Source organism: Gorilla gorilla, chromosome 10, assembly GCF_029281585.2.
Source record: "Gorilla gorilla gorilla isolate KB3781 chromosome 10, NHGRI_mGorGor1-v2.1_pri, whole genome shotgun sequence".
Lineage (NCBI taxonomy): Eukaryota > Metazoa > Chordata > Mammalia > Primates > Hominidae > Gorilla > Gorilla gorilla.
Genome location: NC_073234.2, coordinates 138,632,417 through 138,648,547, shown reverse-complemented (window position 1 = coordinate 138,648,547; position 16,131 = coordinate 138,632,417). Strand labels below are relative to the sequence as shown.

The 16,131-nt window shown below is 45.7% G+C and overlaps 1 protein-coding gene across 5 annotated transcripts in view; it reads left to right on the top strand.

Moving 5' to 3' along the window:
- Nucleotides 1–16,131, top strand: part of MPHOSPH9 (M-phase phosphoprotein 9) — a 78,569-nt gene that overhangs the window by 21,438 nt on the left and 41,000 nt on the right. For 4 of the 5 annotated variants that reach the window (XM_055358287.2, XM_031001106.3, XM_063694448.1 and 1 more), the window contains 5 exons: nt 1,616–1,722; nt 10,141–10,266; nt 10,432–10,892; nt 11,197–11,352; nt 15,188–15,275. In XM_055358287.2, coding sequence (XP_055214262.1) covers nt 1,616–1,722; nt 10,141–10,266; nt 10,432–10,892; nt 11,197–11,352; nt 15,188–15,275 — 938 coding nt within the window. The remainder of the gene's footprint in view (nt 1–1,615; nt 1,723–10,140; nt 10,267–10,431; nt 10,893–11,196; nt 11,353–15,187; nt 15,276–16,131) is intronic. The other variant, XM_055358286.2, reaches the window with a different exon arrangement.

Here is a 16,131-nt window from a genome sequence, read left to right as displayed (position 1 = left end):
GGTCAGGGCTGTAGTGAGCTGTGATTGCACCACTGTACTCCAGCCTGGGTGACAGATGGAGGCCCTGTCTCAGGAAAAAAAAAAAGAAATTGTCTATTTTAAAATATATTTTAAGGCTGGACCTGGTAGCTCACAACTGTAATCCTAGCACTTTGGGAGGCCGAGGAGGGTGGATTGCTTGAGCTCTGGAGTTCGAGACCAGCCTGGGTAACATGGCAAAACCCTGTCTCTACTAAAAGTACCAAAAAAATTAGCAGGGCTTGGTGGTGTGTGCCTGTAGTCCCAGCTTCTTGCGGGGCTAAGGCAGGAGGATGTCTTGAACCTGGAAGGCTGAGACTCCAGTGAGCTGGGCTGGGCGCAGTGGCCCATGCGTATAATCCCAGCACTTTGGGAGGCCGAGGGGGGAGGATCACTTGAGATCAGGAGTTTGAGACCAGCCTGGCCAACATGGTGAAGCCCCATCTCTACTAAAAATACAAAAATTAGTCTGGGCACGGTGGCTCACACCTGTTTTCCCAGCACTTTGGGAGGCTGAGGCAGGCAGATCACTTGAGGTCAGGAGTTCGAGACCAGTCTGGCCAAAATGGCAAAACCCTATCTCTACTAAAAATACAAAAATTAGCAGGGCGTGATGGTGCATGCCTGTAACCTCAGCTACTCAGGAGGTTGAGGCAGGAGAATCACTTGAACCTGGGAGGCGGAGGTTGCAGTGAGCGGAGGTTGCAGTGAGCCGAGCTCGCGCCATTGCACTCCAGCCTGGGCAACAGAGTGAGACTCTGTCTCAAAAAAAAAAAAGAAAAGAAAAAACAAACCAAAAATTAGCCGGTTATGGTGGCGCATGCCTGTAATTCCAGCTACTCAGGAGGCTAAGGCAGGAGAATCGCTTGAACTCGGGAGGCGGAGGTTGCAATGAGCCGAGATCACTCCACTGCATTCCATCTTGGGCAACAGAGCGAGACTCTGTCTCAAAAAAAGAGACCACAGTGGACTGAGATGGCACCACTGCACTCCTGGGTGACAAAGTGAGACCCTGTCTCAAAAAATAAAAAAAATTATTTTATTATTATTATTTTAATTTTTTTTTGAGACTCTATCACTCACTCTATCACTCAGGCTGGAGTGCAGTGGCACCATCTCAGCTCACTACAACCTCTGTCTCCTGGGTTCAAGCGATTCTCATGCCTCAGCCTCCCAAGTAGCTGGTATTACAGTGTGTGCCACCACACCTGGCTGATTTTTGGATTTTTAGTAGAGATGGGGCTTCACCACGTTGGCCAGGCTGGTCTCAAACTCCTGATGTTAGGTAATCCTCCTGCCTCAGCTTCCCAAAGGGCTGGGATTACAGGCGTGAGCTACCGTGCCTGGCCAAAAATATGTATTTTAAATTGTACCAACTCATCTTGACTTTTTATATTTCAGTTTTAAACATTTGCATCCAGTTAGGACTCTTACATAATAAGGAATTTAGATAACTTTTTTCCATCAAAATTCAAATTACTTTAACCCAAAATTAATTTCTTCCCATATTTAATTTCCTTTAGGTAGAAATGTTATTCTAGAAAGCATTTTTGTTTTTTTCTCACTCTTTTCTATTCTGTGTATTTGTGCACATCAGGATTGACTTACTGGAAACTAGAGGAAAAGGATATGCACCACTCTTTGCCTGAAACTTTAGAGAAGACGTTCATATCATTGTCTTCCACAGATGTGTCACCAAACCAGGTAATTTAAAAACACATGGTGGCCGGGCGCGGTGGCTCACGCCTGTAATCCCAGCGCTTTGGGAGGCCAAGGCAGGCGGATCATGAGGTCAGGAGATCAAGACCATCCTGGCTAACACGGTGAAACCCCGTCTCTACTAAAAATACAAAAAATTAGCTGGGCGTGGTGGCGGGCGCCTGTAGTCCCAGCTACTCGGGAGGCTGAGGCAGGAGAATGGTGTGAACTCGGGAGGCGGAGCTTGTAATGAGGGGAGATCGCGCCACTGCACTCCAGCCTGGGTGACAGGGCAAGACTCTGTCTCAAAAAAAAAAAAAAAAACAACAAAACAAAACACACACACTGTGGGCTGGGTGTGGTGGCCTGTAATCCTGTAATCCTGTCACTTTGGGAAGCTGAGGTGGGCAGACCATCTGAGGTCAGGAGTTCGAGACCAGCCTGGCTAACATGGTGAAACCCCGTTTCTACTAAAAATACAAAAAAATTAGCCAGACTTGGTGGCATGTGCCTGTTCATCCCAGCTATTTGGGAGGCTGAGGCAGGAGAATCACTTGAACCTGGGAGGCGGAGGTTGCACTGAACCGAGATTGTGCCATTGCACTCCAGCTTGGGCAACGAGAGTGAAACTCCATCTCAAAGAAAAAAAAAAATTGTGTGTGTTTGTGTTTTACAATTGTTGCTAAGTACTCCAGTATAAATTTTATTTTTCAACTTCTAAAATACTGGAAAAAGCATGGGCTTTAGAATCATACTCACTTGTTTTAAATTCAGTCTGTCATTTTTTCCTTACGTAATCTTAGCAATGCTTCTTAAAAGTGGAATTAAAGGCTGGGTGCTGTGGCTCAAGCCTGTAATCCCAGCACTTTGGTAGGCCAAGGTGGGCAGATCACCTGAGGTTGGGAGTTCAAGACCAGCCTGGCCAACATGGTGAAACCCCATCTCTACTAAAAATCCAAAAATTAGCTGGGCGTGGTGGCATGGACTTGTAATCCCAGCTGCTCAGGTGGCTGAGGCAGGAGAATCACTTGAACCCAGGAGGTGGAGATTGCAGTGAGCCAAGATGGTGCCACTGCACTCCAGCCTGGGTGACAGAGCGAGACTCCGCCTCAGCAAAAACAACAACAGAAAAAAGTGGAATTGCCCGGCCGCCCCTACTGGGAAGTGAGGAGGCCCTCTGCCCGGCCAGCCGCTCCGTCCGGGAGGGAGGTGGGGGGGTCAGCCCCCCACCCGGCCAGCCGCCCTGTCCAGGAGGGAGGTGGGGGGGTCAGCCCCCCGCCCGGCCAGCCGCCCCGTCTGGGAGGGAGGTGGGGGGGTCAGCCCCCCGCCCAGCCAGCCGCCCCGTCCGGGAGGTGAGGGGCGCCTCTGCCCGGCCGCCCCTACTGGGAAGTGAGGAGCCCCTCAGCCCGGCCAGCCGCCCCGTCCGGGAGGGAGGTGGGGGGGTCAGCCCACCGCCCAGCCTGCCGCCCTGTCTGGGAGGGAGGTGGGGGGTCAGCCCCCCGCCTGGCCAGCCGACCCGTCCGGGAGGGAGGTGGGGGGGTCAGCCCACCGCCCAGCCTGCCGCCCTGTCCGGGAGGGAGGTGGGGGTTCGGCCCCCCGCCTGGCCAGCCGCCCCATCCGGGAGGTGAGGGGCACCTCTGCCCGGCTGCCCCTACTGGGATGTGAGGAGCCCCTCTGCCCGGCCAGCCGCCCCGTCCAGGAGGGAGGTGGGGGGGGGTCAGCCCCCTGCCCGGCCAGCCGCCCCGTCCGGGAGGTGAGGGGCACCTCTGCCCGGCCGCCCCTACTGGGAGGTGAGGAGCCCCTCTGCCCGGCCACCACCCCGTCTGGGAGGTGTACCCAACAGCTCATTGAGAACGGGTCATGATGACAATGGCGGTTTTGTGGAATGGAAAGGGGGGAAAGGTGGGGAAAAGATTGAGAAATCGGATGGTTGCCGTGTCTGTGTAGAAAGAGGTAGACATGGGAGACTTTTCATTTTGTTCTGTACTAAGAAAAAATTCTTCTGCCTTGGAAAAAAAAAAAAAAAAAAACAAAAAACATAGCAGCTACAATGATGGCCCTCACTAAGTATGAGGCCCATGCACAATCCACTCCCCAGCACACCCAAATGCAGCCCCTGTTCCACAGAGGAGACACTCATACGCCAAGGATCAGCACAGAATGTGATAGCCTCCAGGCAAACTCACTATGCCATCATTCATCATACAAGAAATCCTCATTGGAGCAAGGCCTCTGTAATGACCACTGCTCAGCACCAAAGGCTGCATTTCCAGCCCTCACCTACTGGACCTGATGGGGATGGGACATGTGGGCCCCATCTTCCTCCATGAAACGCTCTCTTCCCTCAGATCCCTGGACTCTGCGCCTGCCTCTCCCACTCTCCAAGTTCCCCTCCCGCTGTCCCCTGCTCCCATGGACGCTGTTCTCTGGGCCCTTGAAGACCTCCCCCACTACTTCACACAACTCCCAGGTGACCTGTGAATCTCTGCTCAGGTGTCCTCTCCTCAAGAAGCCTTGGATGGTCCCACCCACAGCACCTGGACTTGCCTCTCTGTCACAGTGTGACCGGACATTCCCAGGTGCCTATCTCTCTCTTTTGAGAGCTAAGGTCCTCATGGGCAGGAAACCACTGCCACTCTCCTCCACGTCTCCAGCACCGAGCATGGTGCCAGGCTGTGAGCCAAGGCTCCGTAAAACTGCGTGCCTCTCGAGCTGGAAGCCTGTGTGTCTGGAAGCTCAGGGAGCAGCTGTGACCTGCACGTGGGATTCCTGAGCTCCCATGAACAGGCAGGAGAGGAGACACAGGCCTGCACGTTGCTGTGGAAAAAGCCCTTGCAGAAGGCAGGAGGGGCTGTCAAACCAGGCTTGCTCTGAAAATGTGGCAGCAAGGGCCACCTCTAATAAACCCCGTAAGGGCTCAAAAAAAAAAAAAAAAAAAAAAAAAAAGTGGAATTAAAAATTCCACTTTTAAAAAGTTCTGGCTGGCTTGAGCTGGGCATCGTAGTTTACACCTGTAATCCTTGTACTTTGGGAGGCTGAGGTGAGAGGATCACTTGAGCCCGGGAGGTCACACCATTGCACTCTAACCTGTGTGACAGAGTGAGACCCTGTCTCAAAAAGGGAAAAAAAAAAATGCTGGTTAGTGTTTTGTGAAATTAAATGGATTGTGCCTACTATTTCATATGTAGTAGGTCCTCAGCTATTAATTTCTTCCCCTTTTCCCAGAATTGGTGTTGATTTTTCATTTGTTACACCTCCATTCATTTTCATTTGTTATGCAATCCATTTCCACCATAGTTATGAGCAACTTAATTTGCTGTATTCTTTTTTTTTTTTTTTTGAGACAGTTTCACTCTGTCGCCAGGTTGGAGTGCAGTGGTGCGATCTCGGCTCACTGCAACCTCTGCCTCCTGGGTTCAAGTGATTATCCTGCCTCAGCCTCCCAAGTAGCTGGGACTACAGGCACATGCCACCACGCCCAGCTAATTTTTGTATTTTTAGTAGAGACGGGGTTTCACCATGTTGGTCAGGATGGTCTCGATCTCTTGACCTCGTGATTTGCTTGCCTTGGCCTCCCAAGTGCTGGAATTACAGGCATGCACCACTGCGCCTGGCCAATTTGCTGGATTTTCTTTGAGTAAGAAAGGTACATTTAAAAAAAAAAAATTTTTTTTTTTTTTTTGAGATGGAGTCTCCGTCTGTCACTTAGGCTGGAGTGCAGTGGTTCCAGGTTCAAGTGATTCTCCTGCCTCAGCCTCCTGAGTAGCTGGGATTATGGGCATGCGCCACCATGCCCGGCTAATTTTTGTATTTTTAGTAGAGAGGGAGTTTCGTGATGTTGGCCAGGCTGGTGATCCGCCCACATCAGCCTCCCAGAGTGCTGGGAATACAGGCGTGAGCCACTGCGCTGGCCCATTTTTTTTAAATTTAAGAGCAAAGAAATAAAACTATTCAGTAAATGTACATCAATGTACCTATTTCACCTCTGTATTTTTTTTCTTTTTCTTTGAGGCGGAGTCTCGCTCTGTTGCCCAGGCTGGAGTGCAGTGGCGTGATCTCAGCTCACTGCAATCTCTGCCTCCCGGGTTCAAATGATTCTCCCGCCTCAACCTTCCAAGTAGCTGGGATTACAGGCACCTGCCATCATGCCCAGCTATGTTTTGTATTTGTGTAGAGACGGGGTTTCACCATGTTGGCCAGGCTGCTCTCGAACTCCTGACCTCAGGTGATCCGCCTGCCTTGGCCTCCCAAAGTGCTGGAATTACAGGCATGAGCTACTGCACCCGGCCTTCATTTCTGTATTTTGATCAGGTAATGAAAGAGTACCTGGGGAAAAGGAGAGATACTATTAAAGTAACCAAGAGACATAAAAATGAATGACATGTACAGACAGACAGATGGGGCAATGTACTTGTAAGCATCAGAGTCTCAGTGACGGAAACCAACGTTCCATACTTCGTGAAAGGAGCAAAAAGACACAGGTCAACACAAAGAAATGAAGTATGAGGCGGGTAAGATTGTAGGGGGCAAGGCAGGCTTAGTAGGCTGTGCAGTTGCAGGGCTCACAGTGTTACCTGATCTTGAACATCAGTAAGTGGATACTGCATTTTTTTTTTTTTTTTTTTTTACCACTTTAGAATTTATATTTTATTCTTATGGAAAGAGTCTTTAGACTTAAACATAGGTTTTATTATGTATCAGTAACTTTTTTTTTTTTTTTATTAGAGATAGGATTTTTGCTGTGTTGCCTAGGCTGGTCTCAAACTCCTGGGCTCAAGTGATTCCCCTGCTTTGGTCTCCCAAAGTGCTGGGATTACAGCTGTGAGTCACTGTGCCTGGCCTATTATATAACTTTTTTTTTGAGACGGAGTCTTGCTCTGTTGCCAGGCTGGAGTGCAGTGGTGTGATCTCGGCTCACTGCAACCTCCACCTCCTGGGTTCAAGCGATTCTTCTGCTTCAGCCTCCTGAGTAGCTGGGACTACAGGCATGCGCTAACATACCCAGCTAATTTTTTTGTGTTTTTAGTAGAGACGAAGTTCCACCATGTTGGCCAAGATGGTCTCGGTCTCCTGACCTTGTGACCCACCTGCCTCAGCCTCCCAAAGTGCTGGGATTACAGGTGTGAGCCACTGTGCCTGGCTTATTATATAACTCTTATGCATATTTTAAAAAGGAAAACATAAGTGAAATAAAAGTGGCTAAAATTCTTTCCTTCTCAGAGTGTTATACTCTTCTCTTCTCTCTTCTCTTCTCTTCTCTTCTCTTCTCTTCTCTTCTCTTCTCCTCTCCTCTCCTCTCCTCTCCTCTCCTCTCCTCTCCTCTCCTCTCCTCTCCTCTCCTCTCCTCTCTTCTCCTCTTTCTCTCTTTCTCTCTTTCTTTCTTCACGGTCTCACTGTTGCCGAGGCTGGAGTATAGCAGCTTCATCATAGATAACTGCAGACTCAACCTCCTGGGCTCAGGCGATCCTCTTGCCTCAGCCTCCTGAGTAGCTGGGACTATAGTCATGTGCAACCACACCTGGCTCATTTTTTTTTTTTTTTTTTTTTTTTAGTAGAGGCAAGGTCTCTCTATGTTGCGCAGGCTGGTCTCTCGAACTCCTGGACTCAAGCAATCCTACTGCCGCAGCCTCCCAAAGTGCTGGGATTACAAATGTGAACCACTATGCCTGGCCACTTCTCTCTCTCCACCTTGGTGTTAGTTTCTGTGTTTTCCCACGTTATCTTCCTCTAGCCCACCAAGAGCATCAGTGATTCTGCATTTCTTTAAAAAGAATAGAAAGGCCTTTCTGCTTTTTACCTGTCTTAGTAGCATGTAGGACTAGCCCGCTTTGGACTCCCATGTGGAGTATGTTGCTAAACGTGTCTGATTCACCGTTCTCTTAAATATTGGTCCTCAGGAGCTTCATTGTAGTGTGTAGGTTTGTCTTCCAAGCTGCTGATACCTATTTGGCCAATTTTGAGCTCATGAGCAGGGAATGACAGTCTGTCACAACCACAACTTGGCCCAAAGCAATAGCAATTATAAAATGCCATTAATTACAAGAGGCATCCTTACTTTAGAGATGTTAACATGACAAGAACATAAAAGTGGTGAAAAGTGGTACTTTTCTATTCCCATGAGCTTTGAGTAGAATAACCCCAACTATTCCCCCAGGCCACCAGGCTGTGGCCGTAGCTGGAGTAATGCTACTCTTCACAGGCTTCAGGTCTTGAAAAGGCTTCTTTAGGTTATTGGCATGTAAAGAATGAATTCTACAGCAGGATTATGGGAATTGTGGTACTTTTTTTTTTTGAGGCAGAGTCTCGCTCTGTTTCACAGGCTGGAATGCAGTGGTGCGATCTCAGCTCACTGCATCCTCCACCTCCTGGGTTCAAGCAGTTCTCCTGCTTCAGCCTCCCAAGTAGCTGGGATTACAGGCACGCACCACCACACCCGGCTAATTTTTGTGTTTTTAGTAGAGATGGGGTTTCACCATATTGGCCAGGCTGGTGTCGAACTTCTGACCTCAAGTGATCCACCCGTCTTGGCCTCCCAAAGTGTTGGGATTACAGGCGTGAGCCACCACAGTATATTTTAAAGGTTTAGATTTAACAAATTAATGCCTTTAATGCACACACTCACAAGGTAGTTATAAGGTTTTAAAAATGTATATTCATGGTGCTCTGCAGCCTATGTAGGGTCTAGAAATGGGACACAAATTTAAAGCTACGTGATTAATGTGTTCTTTCAGTGTTTTCAGTGTATCTATTGTTGAATCTGTAATCTCATTTGTGACAGTGTTCACAGTTTAAATTTGAGGCCCAAGGTTAATTGGTTCTCCTCTCATACCCTATAATACGTCCCACCTTGAAATAGTTTAAGCCCAAAGTTTTAATGTTTAGAGCCTAGACCTCTCTGCAACATTTTTAGTGTAGTGAAGCCCTGATTTCAATTTTTCGAAATTAGCGTCCTATCTTCTGTTTTTTGAGACAGAGTTTTGCTCTGTCGCCCAGGCTAGAGTGAAGGAGTGCAGTGGCATGATCCCAGCTCACTGCAACCTCTGCCTCCTGGGTTCAAGTGATCGTCCCACTTCAGTCTCCTGCGTTGCTGGGATTACAGGCCTGCGCCACGACTCCCAGCTAATTTTTGTATTTTTAGTAGAGACAGGGTTTCACCATATTAGCCAGGCTGGTCTCAAACTCCCGACCTCAGGCGATCCGCCTGCCTTGGCCTCCCAAAGCGCTGGGATTACAGGTGTAAGCCACCGTGTCCAGCCTAGGGTCATATCTTCTTATTTTACTAATGAATAAAGGGACTTATTTTCACTTGATCTTAGCCAAAAGGCCGAGAAGTGATGGGTTGGGGGGACTTATTTTCATTGGGTCACTTTGTGACACCTAGTTTTGTTTGGCCAGCTCTTTTAACAAACATGATTGTAACTACATAGATAAGGAACTCCACCTCTTGGTGCTTTTTCTTCAGCCATATGAAATTAATTTGGCCGAAAGTTTTCTCATCCTTCTAGCATTCATTCTGAAGTATTTTGTTTTCTTTTTTTTTTTTTTTTTTTTGAGACGGAGTTTCACTCTTGTTGCGCAGGCTAGAGTGCAATGGCGCAATCTCGGCTCACCGCAACCTCCGCCTTCCAGGTTCAAGCGATTCTCCTGCCTCAGCTTCCCTTGTAGCTGGGATCACAGGCATGCGCCACCATGCCTGGCTAATTTTGTATTTTTAGGAGAGACAGGGTTTCTCCATGTTGGCTAGGCTGGTCTCAAACTCTCGACTTCAAGTGATCACTCACCTTGGCCTCCCAAAGTGCTGGGATTACAGGCATGAGCCACCGCGCCTAGCCTATGAAGTATTTTCTTACCTCAAAACTTGGTTATTGGCTAGGCGTGGTGGCTCATGCCTGTAATCCCAGCACTTTGGGAAGCTAAGGTGGGAGGATTGCTTGAGCTCAGGAGGTCGAGGCTGCAGTGAACTAAGGTTGTACCACTGCACTCCAGCCTGGGCAACATGGTGAGACCCTGTCTCTACAAAAAAAAATACAAAAATTAGCTGGGCGTGGTCTTGCACTTGTGTAGTCCCAGCAACTTGGGACGTTGAGGCAGGAAGATCACCTTAGCCTGGGAGATTGAGGCTGCAGTGAACCATGATCACACCACTGCACTCCAGCCTGGGCAACAGGGTGAGACCTTGTCTCAAAGATAATGTTCACATTATCCCCTTAGTGTCCTAAATTGTTAGGAGATCCAAACATCTTTCCATTCTGAGGTAGACTCATCATACTAGGTAATGACTTCCAAGCTTGTATTACAAATCTGACAGTCTACATTTTCAATTTGCTTAAAGCCTTTCAAAAATCTTTTTATGGTGCTTATTTTGATATCATTAATTTGTTTCATTATTGATAACAACATTTAATTTTGTTTCGTATCTTTAAGTCTAATACTAGTAATGAGATGAAGCTACCGTCACTGAAGGATATTTATTATAAAAAACAAAGGGAAAACAAGCAGTTACCTGAGAGGAATCTCACTTCTGCTTCCAACCCAAATCATCCACCAGAGGTAAAGTTGTCCACATTCTGCCGAGTGAACGTGAACAATGCTTCCTGACTCTAACTTTTACCTCAAGCTTCATTTTCCCTAGGAGATCTAAAGCCTACTCACTTCAAAACAAGCAAAACAAAGCCGAGTTCTGAGGGTAAGACTTCGTTGTTGTCTGGTTTCCAGGTCCTGACTCTAGATCCTACGTTACACATGAAGCCAAAGCAGCAGATTTCAGGGATTCAACCTCACGGCCTCCCGAATGCCCTTGATGACAGAATATCCTTTTCCCCGGACTCTGTTCTAGAACCTAGTATGTCTAGTCCTTCTGACATAGACTCATTTTCACAAGCAAGTAATGTCACTTCTCAGTTACCTGGATTTCCAAAATATCCCTTACACACAAAAGCTTCTCCGGTGGACTCTTGGAAAAATCAGACATTCCAAAACGAAAGTAGGACCAGTTCCACGTTTCCATCAGTATATACCATTACTAGTAATGATATCTCAGTCAACACTGTAGATGAAGAAAACACTGTCATGGTCGCTTCGGCCTCAGTCAGTCAGTCCCAGCTTCCAGGTACAGCCAACAGTGTCCCAGAATGCATTTCATTGACTTCCTTGGAAGATCCTGTGATATTGTCTAAGTATGTATTTCAGTGAATGGCTTGTAATGTTAATAGATTTTCTGTGATATCTGATTGAAAATGATCTTTATTGAACTTCAGTATTGCATAAAGTCTTAGAGATTTAGCATTTTTAAGATGGAGCATATAAAAACTTTTTCACTTGATTGTCAACTTTTTGTGTATTAATCTATATATTTTGTAGTATGCAAAGGAAATATGCTATATTTTTGCCCATGAGAATCATTATGTTCTTGGTTTCTCTTGTGGGATGGAGACTGAGGATAGCTTTCCTAATATATATTTTTTATTCTCACCGAATAAGGATTAGGCAGAATCTGAAGGAAAAGCATGCTCGACACATAGCAGATCTTCGAGCTTATTATGAATCAGAAATAAATAGTTTGAAACAGAAGCTGGAGGCAAAAGAAATCTCTGGAGTTGAAGATTGGAAGATAACCAATCAAATTCTTGTAGACAGGTAAAATTTATAATTTAGCTGTGAAGTTTTCTCCACCTTGGATGTATTATTTTCACAGAAGTATAATGTGAGAAAACACTTTGAAAACATATACTTTGGATCTGAAATTTTAACAGTCATGTTTGCCTAAGTATTTTTGAAGCTAAACCCCCGTCTTATAATACACTAATAACTGACGTGGAGCCATTTGTTTCACATGGCCAAAATACTGAAACAGTTGAGCGAATTTTGTATATGCAGAGTAATGTCATTGATGGGAGGAGCAGTACTATGGACTTCCTAATAAGTCTATGGCTTATGTCCTGTGGCAGTTCTTCACCTTTTTAATAGGCCCATTAAAATACTGTAGTTCCCATTCCAAAAAAACCCACAAAGAAATGCAGGGGAGAATGGCCTTATATTCAGGATAGCTTCACACCTATTTTAGAATCACTTAGAAAATCTGATGCTTTCACTAGTATTAGTAGTAGAGTCCTTGCAACATACTTTACCATTAAACGGGACTTGGTCAGGCATGGTGGCTCACGTCTGTAACCCAGCACTTTGGGAGGCTGTGGCAGGCAGATCTCTTGAGCTCAGGAGTTCAAGACCAGCCTGGGCAACATAGTGGAACCCTGTCTCTACAAAAAATTAAAACATTAGTTGGGCATGGTGGCGTGTACCTGTGGTCCCACTTACTGGGAAGGCTGAGGTGAGAGGATTGCTTGAGCTCTGGAGGTCGAGGCTGCAGTGAACTAAGGTTGTACCACTGCACTCCAGCTTGGGTGACAGAGCGACAGCCTGTCTCTAAATAAATAAATAGGACTTAAATAGATTGAAAATCGATGCAGGTCTAGCTGATAGCAAGGTGTTCTCTAAGGAGAAAAGACTCACTTCAAAGAGCTTAGGAGGGAACTAAAATCTTCCATCTGGTTAACAGTTTAACTTTCAAAAACAAAACAAAACAAAACAAAACAGTTTAACTTTCAAAGTTATGGGAAAACTAGCCTTTATACTGTAAGTAGTTTTGGTTGCTGTGGTAGTTAACATGGCTGTCTTATTGAATGTTTCTACAGCTTTCATTTTGCATTTGGTGGTGTGGGGGTACAATGGTAGGGAAAAGTAATTTGAAAAAGAGCCAAACCAAAAGAAAAGAGACAGGTTTAGGTTTTTTACGATACAAACAGTAGATAGCAGGTTATGGGAAGTTGGTTTTTTTATTATTGTTTTTGTTTAGAAGGCAAAGATGAGGCTGAGTGTGGTGGCTCACACCTGTAATCCCAGCAGTTTGGGAGGCTGAGGCAGGCAGATCACTAGAGGTGAGGAGTTCAAGACCAGCCTAGACAACATATTGAAACTCTGTCTCTACTAAATATACAAAAAGCAGCTGTATGTGGTGGTGCGCACCTGTAGTCCCAGATACTCGGGAGGCTGAGGCAGGAGAATCACTTGAACCCGAGAGGCGGAGGTTGCAGTGAGCCGAAATTGTGTCACTGCACTCCTGCACTCCAGCCTGGGTGACAGAGTGAGACTCAGTTTCAAAAAAAAAAAAAAAAAAGGCAAAGATGACTGTAGTTACTTCCTGTAGGAAAACAAGTATGAAAGAAGCCCACCAGTGAACTTTTGAAGATTAAAAACAGTCCTAAAGAAGGTACCTAGAATAAATTATAGCCAGTCAAAACATTTTTATGACTAGAAGATGTTTGAGCATGTAGGGCAATGAGCAAATATAGGTGGAGCAAATTGGAAGCCAGGGTTTTAAGTAAATGGCTGTGTTATAGCAGTTAATAACAGTGGCAGGCTTGGTTACTGGAGTAGATGTAATCACTGTGTAAAATGAATAGCAGTACATTATTTTCTCCTCTTCCCAAAAAAGGTTTGATCTGGCTTATGGTTAAAAAAAAAAAAAGCTGTGTTACAGAGGACAGTAGAAACAAAATACGTGGCAGTCATTTAGAACTGGAGAAATGATTCCCCCAAGATAAAAACCATTCTTATCAGTGTATACACTGGTTTTTTCCAAACTTAAAATTGCAAATTGGAGAATCCCCCTGGTGTTACAAATGGAGCCGTTAGCCAGCTGTGATATCAGATTACTATGTCACGGATTTAGAACTTGGGACAGTGATCCTCTGGCACATTAGAATCCGTAGTACTGAAAAAAGTCAAATACAATTAACACACACTTGATTATTTGAGTGATTTTTTTTCACGAATAGTCTCATCAGTATTTCATGTCTGTGCCGCATTAATGCACAGTGGTTAGGAGCATGAACTAGGAGTGCCCAGCTTATGCTCCCAGTGTGACTGCTTACAATCTGTGTGACTTTCAGTGAGGAACTGAACTGTCTTTGTTTTCTCAACTGTAAAATGGGATCAATGATAATCTTTTTTTCTTTCTTTTTTTTTTTTTTGAGATGGAGTCTCTGTCGCCTAGGCTGGAGTACAGTGGTGCTATCTCGGCTCACTGCAAGCTCCGCCTCCCAGGTTCATGCCATTCTCCTGCCTCAGCCTCCCGAGTAGCTGGGACTACAGGCGCCCGCCACCATGCCCGGCTAATTTTTTGTATTTTAGTAGAGATGGGGTTTCACCGTATTATCCAGGATGGTTTAGCCAGGATGGTCTCGATCTCCTGACCTTGTGATCCACCGGCCTCGGCCTCTCAAAGTGCTGGGATTACAGGCGTGAGCCACCGCGCCTGGCTGGGACCAATGATAGTCTTAATGGACAGAATTGTGAGGATAAACGAAACGTGCTTAAAGACCTGGTGTATAGTCAGTGCTAAATAAATAAAGCTTTTATTATTCATACTATGTTAAACACCGAGTCAAGATGGTAGCTGAATTCTTCTATGTATTTTGTTATTTTGAGGATCTGTGATAATTAACTTTACAAAGGAAGTTAATTATAAGAATAGTTATATTCGTGCTAAATTTGAAATAGTACAGAAGGACATAATATGAAAAGTAAATTGGATCGCATGAGTCCAGGAGTTTGAGACCAGCCTCGGCAACAAAGTGAGATCCCATCTCTACAAAAAATCAAATTAGCTGTGTGTGGTGGTGCATACTCAGGAGGTTGAGGCAGGAGGGTTGCTTGATCCCAGAAGGTTAAGTCTGCAGTGAACCATGATTGCACCACTGTACTTCAACCTGGGTTATGGAGTGAGATCCTGTCTCAAAAAAAAAAAAAAAAGTAAATCTCCCTACCCCAACCTCTAGTCCCAAATCCCAAATCCAAATTTAATTTTTTGCGTTTTTCCAGAAATCATAATGCATATATGTAGATACAGATTTTTTTCAAGCTAAGATCAAGCTATTTTATGCATGTCTTTTTTTTTATATCTTTTAAAAAAATTATTTTAGGCTTTTTTTTTTTTTTGAGACAGGTTCTCACTCTGTCACTCAGGCTGGAGTGCAGTGTTGTGCTTTCAGCCCGCTGCAACCTCAGCCTCCCAGGTTCAAGCCACCCTCCCACCTCAGCCTCCTGAGTAGCTGGGACCACAGGCACATGCCACCATGCCCAGCTAATTTTTGTATTTTTAGTAGAGATAGGGTTTCACCATGTTGGCCAGGCTGATCTCGAACTCCTGGCCTCAAGTGATCTGCCTGCCTCAGCCTCCCAAAGTGTTAGTATTACAGGTGTGAGCCACTGTGCCTGGCCAATTTTAGCCTTTTCTCTACATACTGTATTATTAGATTCATTGGGATATATTCTATTAAAATGGCATCCTGAGTCTTAGTTAACACTGGAGAATTTGTCTTATGTTATATATTAGAGAATTGGTTAGATTTATATAATACTTTTAAGGGTAATAATTTTATCTTCTAATTGAAACTAAATTTATGGTTTTTAGATGTGGCCAATTAGATAGTGCTTTGCATGAAGCTACTAGTCGCGTGAGAACACTTGAAAATAAGAATAACTTACTGGAAATTGAAGTGGTAAGTACTCTTTTTTTGGTGGGAGTTCTGGTGAGACAAATGAATTATTTCATGATAACATCAGTTATGTTTCTTGTCTTTTTAAGGAAGGCTTATGAAGTTTATATTTTTAGTGCTGTTGGCTTCATATAATGCTATAAACTTTACCCTTTTTTTTTTTTTTTTGAGACGGAGTCTCGCTCTGTTGCCCAGGCTGGAGTGCAGTGGCGTGATCTCGGCTCACTGCAAGCTCCACCTCCCAGGTTCACGCCATTCTCCTGCCTCAGCCTCCTGAGTAGCTGGGACTACAGGCGCCCTCCACCACGCCCAGCTAATTTTTTGTATTTTTTAGTAGAGACGGGGTTTCACCGTGTTAGCCAGGATGGTCTCCATCTCCTGACCTTGTGATCCTCCTGCCTCGGCCTCCCAAAGTGCTGGGATTACAGGCGTGAGCCACTGCACCCTTTTTTTTTTTTTTGAGATGGAGTCTTGCTCTGTCGCCCAGGCTGTAGTACAGTTGCGCGATCTCAGCTCACTGTAACCTTCGCCTCCCAGGTTCAGGCGATTCTCCTGCCTCAGCCTCCCAAGTAGCTGGGACTACAGGCGCATGCCACTGTGCCCAGCTAATTTTTGTGTTTTTACTAGAGATGGGGTTTCACCATGTCGGTCAGGCTGGTCTCTAATGCCTGACCTCGTGATCCACCCACCTCGGCCTCCCAGAGTGTCGGGATTACAGGTGTGAGCCACCGCACCTGGCCTAAACTTTACCCTTTTAAAACTTACCTTTTGGCCAGGTGTGGTGGCTCAAGTCAGTAATCCTAGCACTTTGGGAGGCTGAGGTGGGAGGGTTGCTTGAGCCCAGGAGTTCGAGACCAGC